Here is a 26,127-nt window from a genome sequence, read left to right on the forward strand (position 1 = left end):
GGGGGACTTGATTGGGGGAGAGGGAGGGAAATGGGGGGCGGCGGTGGGGAAGAGACAGAAATCTTTAATAAATAAATAAATAAATTAATTAATTTAAAAAAAACCTTGGGATAGGAAAACCCTGGAAGGCTGTAAGCAGAACCTAATGCACTTTAGTTTGGGAGACCAGAATGCTGAGAGGAAGATGTACAGTGGAGGCTAGGCCCTTTGGGTTTCAGAGGGAAACAAGGACTCCACTGGGAACTCTAGGTCATTCTTGCTCCATTCTTGCCACAGTCGGCTGCATTCTCCCGTGTACCGCATGTGTTTGTGATGAGAATTTAAAAGTACTTGGTGGGGAAAATCAGAACACACTACAACAATTAGACTTTGCAATAGCTGCTGCTGAATCTTTTCATTAAGATCTGGAAGAGGTTTTTAAAATAAAGAAAACATGAAGTTTACAGAGGAAAATTTGTGTAAGCAACTTTAAATATTCAGGCAAGGAAAGAAAAGCGGATATATCTGCCCTTGTGAAAGAGACATCCCAGTCTCTTCATTAGGATAAGAGGTTAGTCTAGATAGCACAATCAATCCCATCAAAGGCACCAACTTATAAAAATACAAAATAGAAATTAATCTGTGAGATGAATCCTGTCTTAAGAGTATATTTCAGAAAGGGTTTCCTACTTTAAGAACAACAACAAAAACCAAAACAACATCAACAAACTATCTTAGAAATTATTTTTGTAGCTACATATACCAAAGCATAGAGAAGTTTTTCCCACTGTGGTCCAATGGAACCTTACTACATCTCAAGTTAGCAACAGATCTTGGCGGCGGTGGCAGCAGCTCCAGGCAGATTCTATACTGTAGTTATAACTTATCTATACCCAGTAAACAGCCCTCAGTTGCTCAGAGATCTGGGGAATATGACATTTAAATATTTTATTATTAAAAAAACTTTTCATAACAAAAAGAGACAGGTTGGCTCCTAGTGGTAGCACTCTATTTCCTCCCAAGAAGACAAATAAATGAGCACAAAACAACATCCATCTGCAATTTGCTTCAATTGCCAAACACTGACCACCAGTAAAAATTGCCTTTCATCTAAACTGAAGATCACCAGACAATGGGCAGAATCCCTGGAATTGACAGCCTAGCTGCTCAGGTCAAGGTAGGCTTATCTTCCTACAGATTTCTTAGCCCATAGGATCTTCTGGAGCCTGGCAGGCTAATCAGCCTGCACTAATCAGCAGAAGGCAAATATGACATTCAGCAACCATGGAGGACCCTGAAGAGCAGCTCTGGGTTCCAACCAAGTAATTTCTCTGTGGTTTTTAATCAATAACTCAAGTAAAATTTTATCCTCCTCAAAGATCTCTGATGCAGTTTGACAGCTGAGTGGTTTTGTCAGTTTAAAAGAAAAACTTCACCAAACAAATTTCAGTAAAACACAAATACAAGTTATTAAGGTGTACACCTGCAAGTTACAAAGGTGTAAGGACAAATACAAGCTATCAAAATTCTCTCTCATGCTGCCTTCCATAATCTTAAAGATACTTTTTATTATGCAAAAAATCTGTCACAGACATTCTGACATAAATATGCTACTATTTATACAATGCATATGTCTTAAAACTTAGGTTTTCACAAATCCAAAAAATTCTCATGAGTTCCAGAGAGCCAAATTGAAGGATCCACCTTAAACAGGTATAAGAGACACCAAATGTTTCCATACCACAAACACCAGAGAGTAACAAAGAGAGGAGCTACTCCAGGAGGTGACTAGCACACAGCTTTCTCTGGTTCACCCCCAAGACAACACCCATAAATAAGTCTTAAGAATCTGTCATCCCAATTTCTTTAACTTGTTGTGGCTATCCTCCCGACTTTTTATTATAAAAAAGAGATGGGAATGTAATGGTCTGTCCTTTCCCTTTAAGAGACAAGCCTCCCCCCCCCCCCAATACACACACTCTGCTGAGGCAAGCAGAACTTTCTTCTGCTTCCAGCCTGAGTTCCTCCCTTTCTGTCTCTCCCCCCAAGAGGCAACTTCTGCCTTATGCCTTGCTCTCTTCTTCCCACTTCTCCCTTCCCCGCCTCTGGTTCTCTCTCTCTCTCTCTCTCTCTCTCTCTCTCTCTCTCTCTCTCTCTCTCTCCCTGCCTCCCTGCCTCCCTGCCTTCCCTTCCACTGCCCACTGCAGCCACTCAGGGAATGGTGCAGTTTTACTTTTACCATAACAACTAAAATGACATAAATCTGAGGAAATTTGAAAAAAATTGCAAATTGTGTAAAAATATTATTTACAAATCTCTGAGAATAAATGCCTTCTACACCACTGCAGAAACACAGGATAAGTGAAATCTGTTAATAAAAGTGATCAGCCTACTGTAATTATTTCAAGTGTGTGCTATACATTGTTCATAAAGTAACAGAATCGTCTCCTAAATTTCTATAAGAAGGGAGTTAATTTGAAGATTGTTAGCTGACACAGTCACCCAATGATGAGGGCATTGGCTCTGCATCGACATTTTCAGAATAAAAGCACCACAAAAAGAAGCTGTCAAAGTTCTGGGTCTCATCACTTCGTGGAATACAGAAACACAAAAGTACTTTCTGGATAATTCTTTTGTTGGTGCTGGCATCAAACCTAAGGCTTTGACAGATGTAATTCTGGTGATACTTAACTTATAGAATAACGGCAGTGGTATAGTGTTTCCTCAACGTAGTTTTGAGTGCACATTGGTATCATGTGAACTTATTGAAATGACTAACTCTTGTAGCTGGAAAATGAAGATCTGGGCCTGTTTTCTGATTTGTGTTAGGTCAGACAGAAAGTTTTAAGTGTTGGTCCATAGGTAGATCAGCGTGAGGGTTCATTAAATGTCTCCCAAACTTCAAACCACTGTTTCAAAGTTGCTGTTCACAGCCCCAGCCGGGGCAGCTTGTCAAGGCCTTGACCGTTCCCAGCCTGGTGGGATATTTCAAAGGCTCACAGATATCTCAGATTTAGAACTGGCTTTCCTAGACTTTTCAGACATTATTAACTTTCGGGGGTTCAGAGAAAGGACTCTGGCTTGCTTATCTGTAAGGAAACAGGGTACAAAGAAGACTGGAGAACCCGCCCCTCAGTTTAGAAACAAATGTGCTGCACAGGCTGGAAAACTCCCAGTCTCTAAGCTAGAAATAAACACAAAAATCCTTTTTGTTTACCCTTAAGTTCCACATGACTGACAAATATTCAACAGGTGCTAAATTGTTGGGGGGATGTTATATGCTAACAGATTATAATGATAACAGGTTTACTAGTCCAAAAGGAGAGAAAACCAGCTGATTTCCAGCATTTGATTTGTTTAAAAGAACTCAGGCTCACTTTCACTTTCAGTAATATTTTCTCTGCCTCCTCCCTCTCTCCCTTCCTCCTCTCTCCATCCCTCCTTCCCTGCTACCTCTCTCTCCTTCCCTCCCTCCTCCTTAACTGTTCCTTCTAACTCCACCTTTTTATTTCTTTTCTTCTCTATTCTTTTGCAGTATAGAGAAGGTTTCTAAACAAATTAGTGTCCAACTCTGAATTGCACAATCTCTTATTGCCTTTGTGCAGCTCAGTGGGGTGGGCAGCTTCACAAAACAAACACTAATGGACCAAGAAGGACAGGAAGGTAAGACTGAGTGACTTCAAAACCATGCCTTCTTCAATACATGCATCACCTTAGGTTTCTAAACATCCATAGAAACTTTGGAGTTAAACTGTATCATTTGTAAGTCTATAGGTGAGAAACCCCCTAAAGCCATCCTATTAGCACGGCCTTCATTCCTGTCAAGTGGTTGAGTCATTTTTCCTGTTCAGTATTATTTTTTTACTTTCACTTTCATCTTCTAAACATTGCTGAACCATAAATTCTCTGCTGAAAACCCCAGAACTTCTTAGGCTATTGCAGAGGGCGGAGGTGTCACAGCAACTGTGAGAGAGGACAGAGGGCTCAGCAACCAGACTCACAAGCAGAGCAGACAGCATTCAACACTTCACACAGGCGGCTTTCTTTAGCACTAAAGGATTTTGCTTCAGGTAAGACAGAGGTGGGAGTGGGAAAGGCTGTACCAGATTGCTGCATTGCCCTAAAATGACCTCTTTAAGGGAGGCTGAGACCTACACAGGCATCAGTGGAACAGGAGTTGGTTGACAGAGGTAGTTTTATTGTTAGAGCCCAGGTCTCTACTATGTAGAGTTAAATAGACCCTGGTAAGGGAGAGTCCACGGAGCGGGTATGTATGAGTCTTTGAAGATTGATACTGCATTCGTGGGACGATTGTAGATCATCTTTATTGTCTAGTGAAACTCAGGTAAAAATCCCTCTACTTGTCGCCAATGTCTGCCTATAGGTAAAGTAAGTAAGACCGCTTGGAGTTTGTAAAAAGAGACAATTCTCCCGGTGATAGTTAAGGAAGTTATAAAACCATTGTATATTTTTAAAATATGTGTGTGTGTATTTACTCTTTGAAAATTTCATATATGTAGTGTGTTTTTGATTGTATGTATTCCCTATTCTTTCCTCCATCTCCTCCACCCCAGCCCCCAGCTCTATTCACTTCCCAAATTCCTGTCCTCGTTGAGTCAGGTTATTGTGGGTCATTTGGGCCTGTGCATAAAGACATCTACTGGAGGTTGGATAAATTACCAGGGCCACATGACAGAAGAAAACCAACCATCTCTCCCTTAGCAGTCAGTCATCAATGCCAACAGCGCCTAAACTACACCATGGGACTCCCTGAGCCTCTTACCCATCCATAATTTTGGCTGCTGAATTTCATGCAGGTTTCTTTCTTTCCTTTTGTTGTTGTTTTTTTGAGGCAGGGTTTTTCTATGTAGGCCAAATTGTCCTGGAACTCATTCTGTAGTCCAGGCTGGCCTCCAACTCAGAGATCTGCCTGCCTCTTTCTCCCGAGGGCTAGGATTAAAGGTAAGTGCCACCACTGCCCGGCTTTATGTAGGTTTTTCTATAAGCAAACACAGCTACTGTGACTTCATGAGTTCAAATACCCTATCATGTTTCAGAAGATACTCTTTCACCTTGAAGCAATGACTGTACTCCATGTATATTTTTGGTATAAGTACCACTGTGCATTGAAAGGAAACAAAACTTTAGGAGGAATGCTCAACTCTAGGGCAACACAGGAAAAACGTGAGGTGTCTCTGGAAGAATCTGTGGTGGGGGAAAGTACCACAGCACTGGGGATGTGATGGAGGTCTGACAGTCAAACACTGGATCCAGATGAAAGAGCCTCAGTGAACAAAAGGGATAAATGGATCAATAAAATAAAGAATGATCATACAGTTCAAAGTCACACAGAATAAAGTAAATACCTAGGAGTTCATACTGATGTAGTCAAATGAATGGATGAGTGATTGACAGCAGGAGCAATGCTCCTGCTCTCTGTAGACCTCCCATTAATAAGTATGTGTCATGATAAGAGTAGACGGTCATCTTAAGCAAACGTTATAGTGGTTTTATTTTATAAGCGTGCATTATTAGTAAATGCTAAAAATAGAGACCAAAGCCCATGAAGTATAATAAAAAGACATGTGCTGAGTCTTAGAGTCTCTCCAAATGGAAACTTCAAAATTTTCTCCTTGTTTTTGCTTTCACACTTAGAAAAACAATTTCAATTAGTGTACAATGTAATGAGCTTCACTGGGACATTTAAACCAATATATTTTACTGTTTCATCCATATTTGCCCCCCAAATATACCCTATCACTCCTAACTTCAATTCTCTGGTGCCTTTCCTGTCCCCCAAATAGTTCCTATCAAGCTTTAACAAAATGGTGTATATGTGTGTATGAACATACTCATGCATTTAACAGTAAAATGTGTTCTAGTCTGTCTTTGTTTCTCTTGTCGTGTTTTTTCCCTCTTTTTTCATCCACCACTATCTCTCTCTTCTCTTTGGAATTATTCCTCCTTTCTCATTCTTGCTGTTCTCACTTTCTATGTGTCTGAACACATATTTATAAATATGCATTTAACTATATATTTAAATTTACATTTCACGTGTAAGAGAAAATATACAATGTTCCTTTTGCTGAGTCTGGCTTATTTTGGTTAACATGGTGATCTCCAGTTCCATCCATGATTCCTGCAAATGATATAACATCATCCTTTCTTATGGCTGAATAAATCTCTGCTGGGTATACGTACTATGCTTCAGTTTTCCATTTATCTGCTGATGGACAGCTAGACTGGTTCCACAGTGCAGCAATAAAATGAAGATGCAAGTGTCTTTGTGTTACAATCCTTTAGACACATGCACATATATGTATATTTATATGTATGTGTAGGCATATATATGTACATACATACATACATACATACATACATACATACATACATACATACCCAGGAGTGATATCTGGTCATTTGATAGTTCTAAGTTTTTGGACACACTGCCATACTGCTTTCTACTGTGGCTGCACCACTTTATATTCCCACCAGCAATGCATAAGGGTTCTCTTTCTCACATTCTTGGAAACACTTGTTATTTGTCTTCTTTAGGCTACACATTCTTAGGGAGAGACAGGAACCTTGATGCATTTTAAACTTGTATTTCTTGGGTAACTAAAATCTTAGACATTTTCCCAAAATATTTATCTGCTCTACAAATAGTGCATTTAAATGCAAACTAGTAAACAGTTCTTGGTAGGTAGCCCCTTAACCAAGAGACCACATTCAAAAGAGTGTTTTCAGAGCAAGAATGTCAGCATCACTAATCTTTGATTTGATCAACGAAGATTACAGAATATCAGACTTGTAACCTTTTTGCCCAGTGTGTACCAATATAATTACATACTATCATTAAAAAAACAACTAAAAATATCACTGAAAATACTCTACAATATAAATGTGATACACTCTTCTAGGATCTAAAGTAATGAAGGATAAAGAAAGAATAAGAATCTACTGAAGATGAGGGGGAGGAAAAGAGATGTGAGGATTAGCGAGGGATCCTGAATCACATTATAAAGCAGAAAAAGGACATCAAAATCTTATTTAAGAAAAGGAGGAGGTATAAGGTATGCAGCTTTAGAAAGGGTGTTATAGAAATGCTGAAAGCCTAGTCAGTTACTCCACTGAGGGTATGTAAGATACTAGCATTGGAAAGAGATGGAGAAATGGCATATTCAGCCTTTGGAACCCACTATATAACTTTTCTGGTTATCTATGGACCTCGATTGGTTGTATTTAAATGAAGGTAGTGTCTAGCATATAGGACAACCATAAAGAGCCCAAAACATTTAGAAGTGTGCAAAGAACACATTTCAAAGGTGGAAAATTTTAACACATACTGTTTTATTCCTCTCATTGACAAGAAATGGCTGTCCAATTATTTTCTCCTTAGAGACAAAAGAACACGCTAGACATGGCCTCAGACATCCACATGCCAAAACCCATATGTCTCATTGAGAACACTGAGGAGCAGCTTGTGGTCAACCTGGAGGCTCTGGGTTATCTGTCTGCCATCAAGGAGCCAGTGGTGGTGGTGGCAATTGTGGGTTTCTACCGCACAGGCAAATCCTACTTGATGAACAAGCTGGCTGGGAAGAATGCAGGTGGGTGAAACCAACACAGCTGTGCTGGGTCCCTTCTATCCACCCGTGTAGCCCGACTTTTAAAAGCAAATGTGGGGAAAGAATGCCAGAAAGAGGGAGGAATGTGAAAGGGTAATGTCTATCCACTAGTGCAATGTCTCTTTGATGAATTATCGCTACTCACTGGTTTTTAAACAGCACCTTTGTTTTCAAATTTAAAATTAAATGTATATTTTAGAGAAAGAACAAATACATTTATTGAGAAAGTTAACTTCCTTAAATGATGAATTAAAAAACGTTTATTAGACTGTCCACATAGGAGGAGTAAGTGTCTAGTTGTAAGGAATGAATGCATTGATCAGTATTCTATTTCTGGGGTAGTAATTAAAATCAATACTTGAAGTTGTTTTACTCTTTCAAGTGTAACTCAACACCAGAAGCACTGTTATGTACTCCCCTCTCAATCCCATGCCCATTCTGCTTTGCAGGCTTCTCTCTGGGCTCCACAGTGCAGTCTCACACCAAGGGGATCTGGATGTGGTGTGTGCCTCATCCCCAGAAACCAGGACACACTCTAGTTCTGCTTGACACTGAGGGCCTTGAAGATGTTGAGAAGGTAAAAATAAATCTTTCAGATTCTACTTGTAGCTTGTCAATAGCTCAGCTTGAAGAACCCATTTCACTCCTGGATATATGCTTCTAAATAATTAAATGAATGTTCTATTCTTCAAGTTGTTCTAAGAACCAAGAATAATGAATCAGCATTTAGATGATATTATAATAACGATAGATAATGATATTTTAGTCTTTTTTTTCTACACCAAATATTTTGGTTGAAACTGCTAATGATACCATGAACTTGCCTGTGCACATTATAAACATGACTGGCTATTCAATGTGGAACCCTAATAAAAATACAATGTTAGAAATTTTCAAAAAATTAATAAAATATATTTTAAAAGAATGGCCACTTTTACAAAGGACTGCCAGTAATAGAACAACAATGTAAGATCTGCAACAATTCTTTGTTCAGGGAGAATCATGTTACTCTTCCCAAGTTTTATTGAGACCAATAAAACTCTTATTGAAGGACCTTACTTTCACTAGTGCTAACACTAGAGCTAAAATGCCCCTTACCATACAGAGTATGTCCTGTAAATAAAGCTTAGCGTTGCCAGTTTAAATAAGATGATATACATCCATGTGTATGAATGCATGAAGGACACTCACACTTAAAAGTCATAATGGTGATTAGTTACTAAAATCTAAACTGGCACGAATTGAATATTCATAAAATCATCACACAGATAAAAAGTTATTACGTAGTAGAAACGACTTACTTTTGATGCCATAGCTAATGGGATACAACAAATATTCATCTTTGGCTACGTGAGTTGATGGACAGTCTCTTAGTTACTCTTCTTCACTCATTGGCCTGTAGGGAGACAACCAGAATGACTGCTGGATCTTTGCCTTGGCGGTCCTCCTCAGCAGCACCTTCATCTACAACAGCATAGGAACCATCAACCAGCAGGCCATGGACCAACTGCAGTATCCTTTAGGTGTGGTCTAGAACAGTACTAAACCTAGGAAGAGCAGCTTTATTATTTCATCAGGTAGACAGGCAGGCAAAAACTAATTCTAAGTCATTAACCAATTCTTTTATACTTATCATGTGATTTTGCCTGTTTTCACTACAAGTTCAAACTTCTTAAGCCACCCATTACCTGTGGTACATTGTTGAGAACATCACTAATAGGTCAATATCCTGCATTTGTCCAAATCCTCAACATGATTTAGAACCCGTGTACTCAATAATCACCATTATCATTGTCTCTAAATGTTACCTATCTCCTGACTTCCCACAGAATGCTATCGGTAATATTTAGCCTGCAAACTCAGAGGTTTTGCAGGCTTGTTGCTGCTGCCTGTTGTGCGCTCACCATTGGGGGAGTGAGGGGGTGAGAAGATGCAGAGGCAATGGCAGAGACCCAGGAGACTCCAATACAGAAGCTCTTTATTGTAAACAGGTTTTGGTTGTTGTTGTTGTTGTTGTTTAATGGGGTTAAGAAAATTAAGCTGCTGCAGGAATGTTTCTGGGTGGTCCTTTTGAACCTGGCGCTCACTGCCGGTGTGTTGTGATGGGCCAGGAGCGCAAGTCATTACTTACCATGCCTTTGAGCCTCTTACCGGTTGCCTTGGCCAATTTTGCTTACTCATCATGAGTTTTCATGTGCTTGCTTGTACTTATGCTGTTGCGCTGCCTCACAAACTCATAATCTGAGATAGTGATTGCTTTTTAGTCTGTACCTCCAGTGTCGGTCTTCTATGTTTCTCCAATCAGCTCACAGTCACTTTTTCATTGGAAAGATGACCTTCTTTGAAGCCAGGGCTCTCAGACCACATTGCCGTTCTTTGTAGTCTTTGATCAATCCTTCAGTCCACACAGCCTTATTTTGCCGAATATGTTAACCCCTACTGTTTGGAGACTGGTAACCAAAAGACACAGGTTTCCACTATTCTCCCCCAGTTCTTTTTCCTTGTGTCCTTAGCCCCTACCTTCTCAGTACCCACCCATGTCATTATCAGTGCTGCAAGAATTTCTGTGAACTTCACTTCGGGTGTCATGCTGTATTCTTCCTCATATCGCTGTGCTCATTCAGAAGTCATATTATCTCATCTCACAGCAGCATTTCAAAAATCAATTCTTTCCTCTTCTGAGCCACTAGGTTCTTGCGTCTAGAATTTCAAAATTCCTAATATTCTACTTTCTTCTCTGGCAAACTATTCCATTGCCTGTGTGGACTCTGAATATTGCAGCTTACTAGTTACTGCACTTCTCCTCACTCGCTGCTCTACGCAATGGCATTCTGTCTGAAGGGCTTCTGTGCACCTGTGTTCCAGTGACCATCAAATATTTATTTACAGCTGTGACTAACTTCAAATGTTTACATCTTCACATAGATCTTTAAGAGATAATTTAATCTCAAAATTTACAAAAGCATTTCCCCAACTGTTCCCAATTGTTCCACAAAGTTGCTATGATCAAAACGTTAGAAATCACCTTGATCTTTTCACTCGTATTCTAGAAAGTATTAGTTCACGTGTTTTAAACTCCATTAGCAAAGCTGCTTCCCTAGACCAACCTCCTCATCTTGTCTCCATTGTCTCTTCTCTAAGCTTTGCTTGTTCTGTCTCAAAGACCAAGCTGCTCTTCCATGACAGTCTTTCTTTCCTGTCCTGGAACTAGCTCTTGTAGACCAGGCTAGTCTCGAACTCACAGAGATCCACCTCTTCTTCCCTGACAGTCTTGACTGCCTTTTGGAATCTCAGAAGTGTGATCTTTTGAAATACTATCATATCTATCTCCTCTACATTCAATATCAATCCCTAGCTTTCTACTCAGTAGAAAACATACTTGAAACTTCTTACTTTGGCCTTCAAAACTTGCCTATTCTGGCAGTTATTTCTTTAGCACTTGTACCCTATATACCGAAGTCCATATACATACATGTCAGTTACACTCATATTTTTATATCAAAGGATTTCTGGCTACTACCTGGGATGTTCTCCATGTAGAAGTTTCAAAGGTATTATTTGTGCATTTTTGTGCAAATGAGGTGCCTGCTAAAACCTGAGGTATCATATTTCCTGAAACTTGAACCAGGGAACTGAATTCGTGTCCCTTGCAAAAACAGTAACTGCTTCTAACTACTGAGCAATCTCTCTAACCTCTCCACTCGAACTTTCACAGATGACTCTTCTAATTCTTGTAGATTTCTGCTAATCAAGGACTTTAGAAAGCACATGAAGTTCTCTGAGTAACTAGACACAGACAGTTATTCTCTAGTATTTTCGGCTAAGGCCTTTTGCTGCATCAAAAATGGTAGTAAATATCTGAGAATTTAAAATATTTTATTTACTTGTTTTTTTAATATTCATCTGCTACATTGTAAGCCCTATGATGGTAGAATCCTTTCGTTTATTTTAAAAATTATTCCCTGGGGCTGTGCCTGATTCATAGCAGAGGTTCACTAGATGTTTGCCAATGGCTGGATTCTGTGAATGAATGAGCTAATGTCCTAGTTTTCTTTCTGTTGCTGTGATGAACATTATAACCCAATGCATCTTGGTGATGAAAGAATTTGTTTGGTTTACAGGTTATGGTCTAGCATCAAGGGAAATCAAAACAGAATTTGAGAGGCAGAGACCAGAGCAGAGACAGAGAAGGACCTCTGCTTACTGTCTTGCTTCTTGTGGCTTGCTTGGCTACTTTTCTTATACAGTCAGAGACCACCTGTCGACGGATTGCACGACACACTGTGGCTTGGGGTTTCTTGCATCAATTAGTAATTGAAAAAAGTGTCTCCACAGGCATATCCACAAGCCTGACTGAAAGAGGTAATTCCTCAGTTGAGGAATCTCCAGTTGTGTCAAGTAGACAAAAACTAACCAATATAGCTAAAAACAAAAACAAAACATTAATTTGGGGAGGCACTGGCAAAGTGTTTATCATAAAAATGCTGAACTTGTCTTTATAGTTTTCTTAATTGAACATCTCAGCTATGTTACAGAGCTGACTGATCTTATCAAGTCAAAGTCATCCCCTGAGCAGAGTGGGGTAGACGACTCCGCTAACTTTGTAGGTTTCTTCCCAATCTTTGTGTGGGCACTGAGAGATTTCTCCCTGGAGCTGGAAGCTAATGGAAAACCTATCACCGCTGATGAATACCTGGAACACTCACTGACCCTGAAAAAAGGTACCCGAGTTTGGTGGAATGCTCTGATACAAAGAGAAAATTTCATAAATGCCATTTCTGCTTGGTTGACCAAGGTCTTGATTTTGTAAATTTGTTATCCTGACAGTTGTCACAGGAAATGACAGCTTCGCTAAATCATTTGAACTCCATTTGAAATTTTACAAACTGCTTCTTCTTAGCAAAAGGATGATTCCTTTCTCCTTCCTTTAAGTTTGTATCACTTGTCTGTATTAGGTGTTTTTCAGCTTACATAGGCTTTATGGAAGTTATGGAATTGGAAGTATCATACATTGAAGTAATTCATTTGAAGTTTTTACTATATCTAATTTTCAATTTTGCAGGATCTGATGACAAAATTAAAAGCTTTAATGAGCCTCGGCTGTGCATCAGGAAGTTCTTTCCGAAGAGGAAGTGCTTCGTCTTCGACAGGCCTGCTCAGAGGAAGTATCTTTCCAAACTAGAGACAATGAAAGAGGAAGATCTGAGTGAAGAATTTGTAGAACAAGTTAGAGAATTCACCTCATACATCTTCAGCTCTTCTGATGTCAAGACTCTGTCTGGTGGCATCATAGTCAATGGGCCACGTAAGTCACCCCCTCTACTTTCTACCTGGGCTTCTCTTCTGCTCATTGTAGGATACTAAGTGATGCTGTCATTGAAAATGTAGTGTGTTTATCGCATGATGGAATTTACTTGGGAACTAAAGCCATTTCTCACCATCTCATATCTGTAATAGCAAAAAGGAAAAAGAGAAACGAACTAGAATCTAATCCAACCCTAGAAGTTTTTTCCTCTCACTCATGGTTCCCACTTAAAAAAATTATTAAAAGTCGAGAAAGTGAAAATACCATATTTGTGGAGTTTGCTACTTCAAACTTTCATGTACAGAAGAATGTTTAGTAGTGATATTAAAAATCTAACTATTGTATTTAATGAGGGGTAAAGAGATGTGGTTTCCATCCTCCTTCCTGCACAGCATGATAAAAGGACATGTTAAAAGGAAACAAACAAGAAACTCCAAAATTCATAGTGATAAATAATAATTCATATAATTAATAAAAAAATAAGGAGTTGCTACGTGGTAACAAGAGGTCTATGCAAGTGGGATCTGAGTCCAGGGAGTCAGAGAACACTTTGGTTTCATAAACTCAGTGAGGTGAGAAGTTAGAAATGGGCAGCAGTTACCCAAAAGAACAGAGGGTAATGCCTGAGGTAGCAGTGCAACAGACGGAGGCCCAAAGGAGCACACAGCTTTCTGACTTCAAGAAAGCAAGAGTCAGGCTAAAAGAAGAGAGTGGATGGGAGAGTCCCCCGCTGGAGAGGTCTGCAATGGCGATATCCGGAAAAGACAGGAACATGATTTCCAGAAATTTCAATTGGTTCTAAGTTCTATGGAGGACTTGGCAGGCAGGAACGTTGGAGGACAAAGTAAAGTTTTCTGGTTTACATGCCATACTCTCTGGAGTATTCTGCATACAACACATCGTTGTGTTATCAAGGAGCAGGGTAGAATACTGGAGTGTGATGCTTTCAACCAATCAACAAACTATGAGCAAACCTAGATATTTGCTTATCTACTTATAGCTCTGTGGAGGAGTGTCCGGGATGTTACCTTTATACAGACTAGAGAAAGGACTAGAATGATGCACCATTTTAAAACTACAAAAAAAAAAAAAAAACTGGCATAAAAAAGCAAAACTGTTACTTTGGCTATTAAAACATCAATGAAGAATAAAAGGGTCAATGAATGAGAGGAAAGAAACGGAGTGAGAAGAGAGAGGAAAGGGTAATAATGAAACAAGGTTTGGTATCACAACTTTTCTCTCCCAATGCTAGAAGTCACTCAATCAAAAGTCTATCTTTGAAACAAACGAAGGGGAGTGATAAAAAGGATTTAATATCCTCTGGATCTTAAGGTTAATAAATTATTATGCTGTTCTTGTTTCTCAGAGAATCCTGAAAACTGTACAGTGCTTTTTCTACTAAATGACAGCCATTTTCTTAACTTTTGTAACAGGCCTACAGAGCCTGGTGCTGACCTATGTCAACGCCATCCGCAGTGGAGAACTACCCTGCATGGAAAATGCCGTCCTGACTTTGGCCCAGATAGAGAACTCAGCTGCAGTGCAAAAGGCCATTGAGCACTATGAAGAACAGATGAATCATAAGGTCCAGCTGCCCACAGAATCCCTCCAGGAGCTGCTGGACCTGCAGAGGCCTATTGAGAGTGAGGCCATTGAGGTCTTCATAAAGAATTCTTTCAAGGATGTAGACCAAAAGTTCCAGAAGGAATTAGGGGTATGTGTGGTACCCAAAGTCATAAAACAAAGAAAAACATGGGCCTTTTCTGGGATGAGCATTGCTCAGTGATACCCCATGATATGCAGAGATTTGCAATGGTTATTGAAAGACTAGATTCTTCTAGACTTTGATAAAAAAGCATAACACTATAACTAGTCACATTTTGCACACACACACACACATACCTACACCTACACACATGTCATTTTTATTAGTTTCCCCACTCTGGAAACAATAATCTCAGTCACTGAGGGAATTAATTACACAAACTTTACATTTACAAAGTATTATTTAATAGTTTTACATAATATAACATTTTTATTCTCTGAGAAATTTAAACATAATGTGTTTTTAATCATATTCACTTTTTTTTTTTTTTTTGGTTTTTCGAGACAGGGTTTCTCTGTAGCTTTGGAGCCTGTCCTGGCACTAGCTCTTGTAGACCAGGCTGGTCTCGAACTTACAGAGATCCACCTGCCTCTGCCTCCCGAGTGCTGGGATTAAAGGCGTGCGCCACCATCACCCGGCTCATATTCACTTCTAACATAGTTTTTATTGTTCAGGAATACACTGCTTTTATGCTCCCCACTCGTAATGACAAACCAATTGTAAGAATGTTTACAAACGCTTTGCCATTTGATCAGTGGCAATGCTTCTCAGATTACCAAGGCTGGATTTTACAAAGGACAAGTGGTTTCATTCGGAGGTTCTGGTAAAACAGGGTAGTTAATGTAAACAAGCAATTGAGTACTCTCCAACCCAAAGGAAATACAGGAGTTAATATTTAGTTGCTTGCTTGATGTCATATGGAGAGCTAGCTCTTCTGTTATCCTTTCCAAACACAGAAAACTCATCATGTCATCTTCAATACTTTCATTGGCTGTATGGTGAGAAAATACAAAGAAACATGACATAGTCCATTACCCTTTACTGAGTGTTTTTATAGAGCCTCTGGGCTTAGTATTCTGTATCAGCTCATACAGTCTGAAAAGAAATATCTGGGATTGGTGGTGTTACCCCATCCTTATAGACAAGGAAACCTTAGTACATCTTAGTACACTAATGACATGTTTATGAAGCCATAAAATGGTGGGTTCAGGAAATCTAAACAGGCTGGCCTAGGTCTAATTTTTATAATCTGACATGTTTCTTTAATTAGTGACTTAAGTAGAGGCTTCCTGTGAAACAGTGTCTGTGCTCTGAGAATATTTCTGAAGCAGGACAAAGGGGAAAGCCTCTAGGAAGTAAAATTTGAAGTAGCCAGCACCCTCCTCAGGAATACCTTGAATCTCACAATGAGGTGAAGAGCATGGCCCATTTCGACATTCTCCAGTGGTCTCTTGTGTTATCTTCCTCCTCTTAACCATCTGTGTGATTTTCTTCTTACCCAGGCCCTGCTGGACGCCAAGCTAGAGGCCTTTATTAAGAAGAACATGGATGTGTCATCAGCTCGTTGCTCAGATTTGCTGGAGGATATTTTTGGACCTCTGGAAAAAGAAGTAAAAGAGGGGACATTTTCTAAACCAGGAGGTTACTACCTCTTTCTTCAAAAGAAGCAAGAGCTGGAGAAAAAGTATCACCAGATTCCTGGGAAGGGGCTGCAGGTAAAGCGAGTAGTTGGTACCATGCAAAGGTGCTTCATGAGGAATCTCTTCCAAATGCTAGTGAGAGCAAGGAAGGTGCCATGGTGTTTCTGGAGAGTGCCCTTGTCTTACATCCATCTTGGCAGAGAGCAAAACAGGAGACAGATAGCACCTTTCTGCTTGGAAGCACAACAGGATATCTCGAGAATGTTTGCGGAATTTGTTCATTGCGGATTTGTTTATTTGGCTTTGTGTGACAAGGGCTGCTCAGGTTGCTAGAGACAAGAGGATTAATGAAAAAGGAAAACTAGTTAAAAGTTATGGTCATTCAAAGAACTTGGACAAATGACCTCTAGCTGTCAGCACCTAGATAGCTCCCCCTGGGCTTTAGAGGTTTCTTCTTTTAATTCTCACATCCTCACATAAACCATGCACTGTTAGTTTGTCAGGAAGAGAAACAGAAAATGAGGCAGAGTGAAGCACAAGACTCACTTAAGATCACACAGCTAAGGACCAGGAACTCTTGAATGCAATGCCAACTAGTATCATCTATATCCCTCAGTTCCAGACTGCTCTGTGCTAATAATAGAGTTTAAGATTAGGTTTGACTTTGAATTATTTACAAACATCAATGTCTTTTAAATGGCTGAATATTTCTTTTTTTCTTCTGGACAACGAGTCACACAGGAAGACCCCAGGGCTGCTGTGGTGGCTCCGCCACCTACTTGTTCCCAGGTCTCTTCCTTTGCTCTCTAGAACATTAGTCCAGGGACTCTATCTATGAGCTGCATTCATGCTCTGAGAGTCAGGATTTACTTCAAATTTATACCTTGAAACAAGGAGAAGGGACAAAAGGACAAAAGAGTAGTACATCAACTCCTTTTAAAATTTCTAAGGCACACCATGACACTTTTCTGACTGTATACCTTTCATAAGAATTTAGTCCTATGGACATTCCAGACTTACAAGAGATACTGTATTTTACTATTTTGATAAACTATAAGGTAAAGATTTAGCAAAGTGGTTAAAGAAACTAGACAGAAAGACAAGTGGCTATGTAGAGGTAGGAAATTTCAAGCAACAGAACTAGTTAATAAGAGCAAATTAATGTGTATTTGAGGGTCAACAAGAAACCTGATGCTCTGGGAGATGGTGAGCAGAGCAAAGATTAACAAGAGGTGAAAAAGGTCACAATCCAGACAAGGTGAATCTTGAAGGACACTGAAAACTGCTTGTTGCTCATTTAGGGGAACTATAAAGTCATCGTAGAGCATTGGAATAATAGGACTGTTCTTAACATAACATGGCAAAATTCTGGCTACTGTGAGTTGAATCATCTGCAGCAGTCAGGAAGCAAGACCTAGAGCTGTGAGATTTGGATGCCACAGATGACAAGCAAAAGACTGAGGTTGTAATGTTTGAATCTAGAGTCAACATGATCAATCAGCTCATCGTCACGTATAAGATATATGAAGCAACTAAGAAAAGAGATCAAAGATCCAACTAGTTTGAAAGATTTACTAGTTGCTAAAAGATAGGGCTATGGAAAGTTTAGGATTTGGGAAGGGGTCTCTAAGTCAGTTTTAGGTTCATTAAACATAAGAAGCTATTTGGATTGCTACTTAACTGGTAACACGAATGTCAGTTAATAGACACATTGGCTTGTTTCTTATATTCTATACTTATTCTATACTACCAGGCAGAAAAGATGTTGAAAAAGTACTTTGACTCCAAGGACGATGTGGCTGAAGCACTTCTAAAGGCGGATCAATCACTCACAGAAGCAGCAAAGGAGATTGAAGGTGAGAATTGCTGAAGAAACTCCGGTGCTTGGAAACTCTTGCCACATTTAGCAGTAGTGGTCCATGTGATGTGGGGTTCCCCTCTGTATGCTGTGAATGTGTTGTTACCTTTGGTCAATAAAGAAGCTACTTTAGGCCTCTGGCAGGGCAGAATAGAGCAAGGTGGGAATTCCAAGATAGAGGAGAAAAGAGGTGTAGTCACAGAGATGCCATGTAGCAGCCAAAGGAGATAGACGACCCGGAACCAAGGTTCTGGTAAACCATAAGCCTTGTGGTAAAAATATAAAATAATAGTAATGGGTTAATTTAAGATGCAAGAGTTAGTTAATAAGAAGCCAGAGCTAATAGGCCAAACAGTATCATAACTAATATTGTTTCTGTGTGATTATTTTGGGTCTGGGTGGCCAGGAATGAGCAAACAGCCTCAGCCAACACATGTGAAATCATCATTGCAGAGAAAGGATCACAAGTATCATTCATGGTGTTTTGCTTTTACACTGTTATATACATTGTCATCTGCTTCCCTATTAAGTAGTTATTTCGTGCAAAAATCACCACAAGAAATTTTATCAAAGACAAGAGAATTTTTTTAAAGGAGAGAAAAAAAAACAAAAGTAAAGTCATAAAATTTAGTGTTTGGATTCTTTGCTTTTTCTTCTCAGTGGAACGAATAAAGGCAGAAGCTGCTGAAGCTGCCAACAGAGACTTAGAAGAGAAGCAAAAGAAGTATGAGTTGATGATGCAGCAGAAGGAAGAGAGTTACCAGGAGCATGTGAAGCAGTTGACTTTGAAGATGCAGCAGGAACGGGAACAGTTAATAAGAGAACAGGACAATATTATATCTCTCAAACTTCAGGTACTTGGTTATATCTTCTCAGTAAGTGAGCCAATCAAAAATAAGAGCAAAAACCAGCTTAGCAGCTAAAAGCACTTATAGAGGACCTAGGTCTGGGAATCAGCACCCTTCACAGTGACTTACAAGAGTCCATAACCCTAGTCCCTTCTCTGGCCTCTGCAGATAGTGCACATACGTGGTACATTTACAAACACCGCACGCAAAAACACTCATGCACTTAACACAAATAAATCTGAAAATCAAAACGTAAGCTTATCAGGCTGAGTCAGGAGGATGACTGGTTCAAGTCAGCCTGGGTTATGACTCTTGCCATGCCATAAGTAGTTCTGATGAATAGTGATACATTTCTCTTCCCTCATGGCTTATCTCCAGCTGCGAGTAGTAAGAGCTGCTTATGGGTGGATGAAACCCTTTATGAGGCTCTTCACAGACAGTGGCTAGGAATTACTCAGCGCTGCTTACGTGTCTCCTACTTATTTCCATTTAATAACTCGGGTCTCTTATGTTGTGCTAGATGAAGACATTGCAATTTTATCAGAATACATCATATAATATATAGCTTATTTTCTTTACTAAATGGAACCCACAGGGATTTCATTTCTGCTACACCTAATATGACCTTGTGTCTGGAAGTATTCTAATGAATAACGAGAGTCCCTAAGCATCTACATACTCAAGCACATTGGTTAAGTACTCAAATTACAGTGCTGCCCTGTTATTCATGAATTCCTCTATATCAGTTCTGAGTCTCAGTGGTATCCCAGAATGTCCCATTAGGCCTGCAGACCACAGTTGCTTCGGTATATTTCTGTCATCTCTCTCTGTTATTAAAATTTTGGACATGTACTAAATTCCCTGATTGAATAACTGCCCTGGTTCTGAACCAAGTAGTAACCTTCCACTTGGTTTATATCCATCTTAGACGTGTTTGAGAGTTCAAACAACACAAACCAGAGATGAGGCAAGAAAGAAGAGGGAAGCTGGTGCTTTTATAGAAAAAAAAATGTATTTTACTAAGTCACAGAAGAGTTGTGTTTTAGCAACTGTTAGCCAACATTTCTTAAGCCGGAAAAATCATAGAAAAAAAAAAAGAGAGAGAGAGAGAGAGAGAGAGAGAGAGAGAGAGAGAGAGAGAGAAAGAGAGACAGAGAGACAGAGAGATTAAGAAGGAGGAGGAAGAGGAAGAGGAGAAAGAGGAAGGAAAGGGAAGTTAAAGAAAGAGAAGGTTTCAAGAAAAACACCAAAATTCCTCCAGAAAATAATATAACTATCAGAGAGTCTGTGAGACACTCTGTGAAATGTGGGAAGCTGTCTGAGTTCAGTCTCCATCTCCATTTTAGGAACAGAAGCGACTTCTCAATGAAGGGTTCCAGAATGAGAGCAACAAACTTCATCAAGAGATCGACAAAATCAGGAATAGCAAACCTTCAGGCTGCACCATACTCTGAAAGTCTGATTTTCAAACTGCTCTGCCGAGCAATCCTTTATCAAGGAATATGTTGACTGAGAACCTTCAACGTTTGAAACAACTGCTATTAAACTCAATTCACGTCAACTCAAAATCACCTGTAACTCCAGGCTATGGTCACTGTATGACCCCTGGGCAATGTCAGAGGAAGTCTCCCTCTGTGCAGAATGCGTGTATGAGCAGAGGCTCTGCCTTCTGTGTTTTAGAGATCTTCTTGACCTGCACCATCCCCAGGCCACGTATGTTTCTCCTTTATAATCTTCTCTTTTCTTCTTTCCTACCGTATAGCATTTACAACCACAGAACAGGCAAATTTTAATTAACTCTCAAAATGAAGTCCTTTTCATTTCTCTGAGGACTCTGATTTTTTTTCCTACAGTCCTTCAAAAACTAAACCCCACCTCTACTTTCCTTTTATTTCCCTGCTGTGACATCATGTCTTGAAGTTTCTCAACAAAAGTTAATAAAAAGTATTATCCCACTGTAATTGTTTCAGAATATGTATTTAATTTGTACTTTGTTGTAAGAAGGCTGATAGTTCCTGGTTGCTCAAACCCAAAATAATCACTCAGAAATTATATCATTTTCAATACTGTTTGTCCAATAGCTTAACCGTATTTCTGGCTAACTCTTATATCTTAATTTAACCCAGTTCTAGTAATCTGTGTATCGCCATGTGGCTGTGGCTTACCAGGTAAAGTTCTGTCTGGCTCCAGCTGGGCTACATGGCTTCTCTCTGACTCTGTCTCCTTTCTCCCAATATTCACTAGCGCACGCTAGTTATTTGTTCTGTAATGTTGATTCTAACTGAAAAGAAATAGAATTACATTATAGTATTCTTTGTATCTCTTCTGATGGCTAAATCAAGATTTTTTTTTTACAGCTAACAGGTTGGCAATGCCTTTTGGGTAGCACAACAGGAGAGTTTACTGTTTGACACTGGAAATCACATCTGGGTAATGGAATCTTCAGCTAATTAGAGTTGATAGGTTGACTCACACACCAAAACTTTCCTTTATTCAAAGTGTGTATTATAGCGCTGGTGATGTAGCTCAGTCGGTATAGTGCCTCACAAGCATGCACATGAGGATGAAAGCCATGAGCAGAAGCAATCCAAGCTTCTTGTCCATCATTCTGCATGAGTAGGAAAACTAGTGGGCTCAGCTGCAGCTTGCTAAAATTCCTTTCAAAGTAGAGTAAGGAAGAATACAGGATGTTTTGGGAATGTTTAAAATTTTTATTGATAGTGATGAAGTAGAACGAGGGCATTGTGAGCAATGTATTCAGGCTAGAGTCTGAACTCAGGAATGTATCAAGCACTGAAGCTTAGGTTGGTCCATGGAGGGAGTAACAAAACCAGGAGTTCCATGCTTGAAATGATATTGTCTTACCACACATCACATCCTGGACAAACTGAGCAGTAAGACAAGGTATCAGCTACTGCTTACAGACCAGGATCTATAGCAACAGACTGCTAAATGCCTCAGTGGGACCTCTGAAAAAACTGCAAGTAACTGAGGCCATACAGAGAAGAACAGGGGTGTTGGTTTGTTCAGAGATTCTGACAGCGAGGGATCGGCCACCACTGGGATCTCACAGAGACTCAGAAGCAGGAAGAAAAATAAAAAATGAAAAAAAAACACACAGTGAAAGGAAACTTCATATATTTTTCTTGTTAAAGGCTGCTGCTGTGGAAATGCTGAGAGTGGGTTAACCATCAGCACAGCACCTAATGTATTTGGTTAGTGAATATATGTGTCTGGTTCTAGTGGGCAGTGAGTTAAGAGGAAGTTTTCAGTTATTGATGACAATGATTTTCCATAATTTCCATAGACTGCCGTCAACTTTGTCTCTGCCTGGATATAATAGTTAATATTGTTTGTCAACTTGGCAAAGTCTAGAATCCCCTGAGAGGCAAACATCTGGGCACATCTGTGAAAGGATTTCAAGACTGGCTAATTGAGTTTAGAGCACTCACACTGAATGTGGGCAGTATCATTACAGTGGTGGGGGTCTCAGATATGGGGGGAGCCTAGGCAGGACTCCAGCATCCATCTGTCTCTGCTTCCTGGCTGCAGATGCAAGGTGCCAGCAGCCTCAAACTCCTGCCACCATGACATCTTCTCCATGGTGGGCTGTATCCTGTAACCAAGAGCCAAAGGAAACCTTCTATTCTCCAAGTTCCCTTTGTAAAATATTTTGTTGCAGCAGAAAGAAAAATAACTAATACAAAACATTGTTACCCACAGGGGCACCGTTGCTGGGGTCCATCTGACCATGTGGCTTTTAGAGCCTACCAATTATTACATGGCCTTAAACGGCATTCAGCTGCAGACCAAATTACACATTCATGAAAGACTATGATAAGCAGCATTAAGCCAGTGTGCAGTTATTCTTTCATTTCAGACAGAGTAACAGGAAGTGTATCCGCTCTGGTAAAAACCTGAGAGGCGTGTCTCAGGCCATCAGCCACTTCTCTCTGTTGTAATTTTCTAGAACTAAACACAACGATGTCAGTCCTTTGAACATGTAAACAGAGAATGTGACCATTTTAGAGAAGCATTTGGGGCTTGCTCCAATCCATTTCCACATGTTAGTTTTGTCAAAGTTACCATGCTATCATAGACATAACATAAAATATATCATTTAAAAAGTCTTAGGGATAAAATTGCCGGGCACGAAATACTGTATGATGTCACAGCCCTTTAGTTTTAATTTTTCCAACATTCTAAATAGAAATAAAGTAGAATGAGTTAGGAAAACCAATTAGTAGTTTTACTTAAAACATGGTTTATATTGCTCATTTCCATGCATAACTTCAGTTGCTAGCTGGAACAGAACAACCTGGAGAAATTGTTGAAACAACACGTCATTGAATTTGGCATCCTGACCTGACCCATGCCTTTTAAGACAAAAGACTGCCTGACACATGTGCTCCTGTGAAGTCTCACTGGCTTTCCTGCCTTACCTTGTTGTTTTAGAGTTACCATGAGAATTCAAATTGGACCTGGCACAGAAGCCATTCAGGAGTTTCCTGGATTCATCGGGGACATGTCCTGTCCACTACTCCAAATGGTGTTGGCATGCTTATTAAAGAAATTCTACCACAACAGAAGCCCCAAGCCATTAAGAGTCTTTGTATAATCTTTTCCTGTCACCTCACCCCAACTTTTGGAAAATTCTAGTATGCTTTCTAATTCTGTAATTTTAGCTGATTACTACATTTTATATAAATAAAAAGATAAAATGCCTACTCTCCCTCTATCTCTAATCTTATCACAGTCTTTTGAGTTTTACTAATGTTCACATGTACTGGTTCTTTATTTTGTTGACAAATAATAAATGTTATTAGCATCACATTATATTTATCCATTTGTCAGTTCATCTTTTGCTCTGATTTAAACACCTAGCTATTATAAATAGTATTTTACATCAGGGTTTGCGTGGACACGTGTATTTCTCTTCAGCACACACCTAAGAGTGCAACTGGTGGATCAGTAGTAATTCTGTTTAACTGTTTCAGGAACTGCAAACCGGTCCAAAGTGCCAGCACCATTACACATTCTTCACTGATGGACGTGATCTGATTTCTTTGTATCTTCACTAATACCACTAAGAAAATGCATTTACCCTTGCAGGAGGGAAGACAAGACTGGCCTTGAACTCACAAAGATCCACCTGCCTCTGCCTTCCAAGTGGTGTGATTTTTTTTCTATTATTCAAGAAGCTGTTGATGAAGTCAAAATATGACCCTGTGTTATTACTTAAGGTTTTAGTTATTTTAGCCCCTACAATTTGACCACTGTTTCATTTTTTGAAAGTTTCTATATTTATAGGTTATATGAGTTGGTTTTCTATGCTAGCTTTAAAAAAAAAATACAGTACAGGTCTGAAGATATGGATCAGTGAATAAGAGCATTTGCTATGTAAGCACGAGGACTTGAGTTCAAATCCCAATCCCAAGAAAAAGAATGTGGATGCACATCCCTGTAGCCCTAGCGATCTATGCAGGGAGTCACAAGGCTCAATTAATTTCTTTAAAAAGTGATAGAAACCAATGGAGACTGTGCTGGGAAAGGAGTTCAGAGCATACTGCAACATTTTCTGGCAGCAGCGTGTCCCCAGAGTCTGGGTTTGTATCAAACTTCACTCTGACAGGTGTTTGGCTAAGCTAAAGTTCTGGAATGTCTCTGGATTGTCTTGTCTTAGAGCTTTCAGTGTTTTCAGGGAATGGATTTCATTGTCATTGCCATCGAGGGAATGTGCTGAGGTCAGTCAAACTGCAGGTAAGAAACTGAAAGGAACACGGATGTGTTCTTTTAAGGAGAAGATAAAAATAGTAAGTTAGAAGCAGGATAAACAGTCCCCTGACTGAGAAAAGGAAAGTGAAACTCAGACACACAGGAGAGAGGGGTCAGGTGTCAGGTCCAAAAGAAACATGGACAAAGGGCTAACTGAAGTAGCAATTAGCATAGCAAAGTATCTGCTTTCCTCCTTTCTCACTCTGAATCCCTACCCTAAACTTCTCCAGCTCATGGGCTTCCTTTTCCCCAGCCTCTCCTTCCTATAGAACCCTGCCATTTCAGTCAAGAGCCCTTTTGGCTCCCTCTCTCTTGGCCCTGTCATTCTTGGTACTATTTTCTCCCTCTCTCCTGATCCTCTCTCATGCTCTGCTCGGCAGCCTCTCTTGGCCAACTCTCATTGTTCTCTGTCTCTCTTCTCTTCCTCTCTCACTCTGCCCAACCCCAAACCCTGTCATGGCCTGGTTCAGTCTACTGCACATGTTTACTCTACTTTTCTCTCCCTTCTCTGGACTCTTCCAGATGTCTCTGGCTGTTCTTCCTGCCACTGCTACAAAAAAAAAAAAAAAAAAAAAAAAAAAAAACCAACAACAACAAAAACACCTTCCCCATGCCTTGGCGAAGTCATGTTCTCATTTTCTACTCTGATGTCAAAAACCCACTGAGTAGAGCATAAATGGGCCCTTTCATTGGGCCCAGCCTCTTGACCAAATCAAGCTGCTGCTCTGGCCCTCCTAAGGTATCTGTTCATCATTGGTTTCTGCTGGCTTCTGCTACCCACCATATTCTACTCCAGATTCTAGAGTCTAGCTCTTCTTCCCCTCTATCTGCTATGCTTCTCTACTGTGACTCAGGGCATCTGTTAGTCTCTCTGGCTCCTGGAATCTTCTACTCCGTCTTGTGCTCTCACCATGTGGGCATCTTTCTGATAAAAGCCACTGCCCTCTCCCTCTATTGAAACCCTCCTTCCAGTGGCATTCTCTCTCTGGTCCTTTTCCTTTCCTCCTCAAACTCAAAGATTTTATAAAGACCTGCTATCTTACTGCAAGCTGCTTGGCCTCAGTACATACAGTTCAATGAATGACCAAAAGTTGGTACACTTGATTTTCAAATTCTCTCATATTGTAACCACTTCTGCCACTACACAAACAAATGATCCCCAAATATTTTATGTCTAAACTTTCTCTTCTCTTCATTTCCAAAATTCTGTAATCTCTAACCTTTTTCTGCTTTTCACACTTGAAAACATTTATATCTATAATTTTTTTCTCTCTGTTCTGAAAGAAATCTCTTAATAATACTATGGTATAAACTTATTTACCTCAAAATTTTTAAGGTAATTGGGTATATTTTAAAATCTGTAAAATCTATAACAAAAAGTTAACTTAAAACTTATACCTTAAGGCTGATAGTTTAAAAATCTATGCATATGCAATCCTAATTTACTACAGTATTATTATATAAGTAACTTGGATTCAACTCTTGTTT

The 26,127-nt window shown here is 39.7% G+C and overlaps 1 protein-coding gene across 1 annotated transcript; it reads left to right on the forward strand.

The window, feature by feature from the left end:
- The first annotated feature begins 3,891 nt into the window (after nt 1-3,891).
- Nucleotides 3,892-23,589, forward strand: LOC126512389 (guanylate-binding protein 2-like). The gene is made up of 11 exons (XM_050160147.1): nt 3,892-4,049; nt 7,379-7,589; nt 8,057-8,184; nt 9,010-9,119; nt 12,132-12,328; nt 12,670-12,912; nt 14,346-14,626; nt 16,021-16,233; nt 17,912-18,014; nt 18,677-18,870; nt 20,211-23,589. Exons 2-11 carry the CDS (start codon nt 7,400-7,402, stop codon nt 20,316-20,318), a joined length of 1,767 nt encoding a protein of 588 aa, XP_050016104.1. The 5' UTR covers nt 3,892-4,049; nt 7,379-7,399; the 3' UTR covers nt 20,319-23,589.
- Nucleotides 23,590-26,127: the final 2,538 nt, after the last annotated feature.

The sequence above is a fragment of the Alexandromys fortis genome, unplaced genomic scaffold, assembly GCF_014885135.2.
Source record: "Alexandromys fortis isolate MF-2015 unplaced genomic scaffold, M_Fortis_MF-2015_v1.1 scaffold_124, whole genome shotgun sequence".
NCBI lineage: Eukaryota > Metazoa > Chordata > Mammalia > Rodentia > Cricetidae > Alexandromys > Alexandromys fortis.

What these genes read in the sequence shown, in the direction of transcription:
- LOC126512389 (XM_050160147.1), top strand. Translation starts at nt 7,400, where the DNA reads ATGGCCTCAGACATCCACATGCCAAAACCCATATGTCTCATTGAGAAC. An exon ending in CAGGCCATGGACCAACTGCA is followed by an intron (nt 9,120 to 12,131) that starts GTATCCTTTAGG and finishes TGAACATCTCAG; the next exon opens with CTATGTTACAGAGCTGACTG. An exon ending in AGTTCCAGAAGGAATTAGGG is followed by an intron (nt 14,627 to 16,020) that starts GTATGTGTGGTA and finishes CTTCTTACCCAG; the next exon opens with GCCCTGCTGGACGCCAAGCT.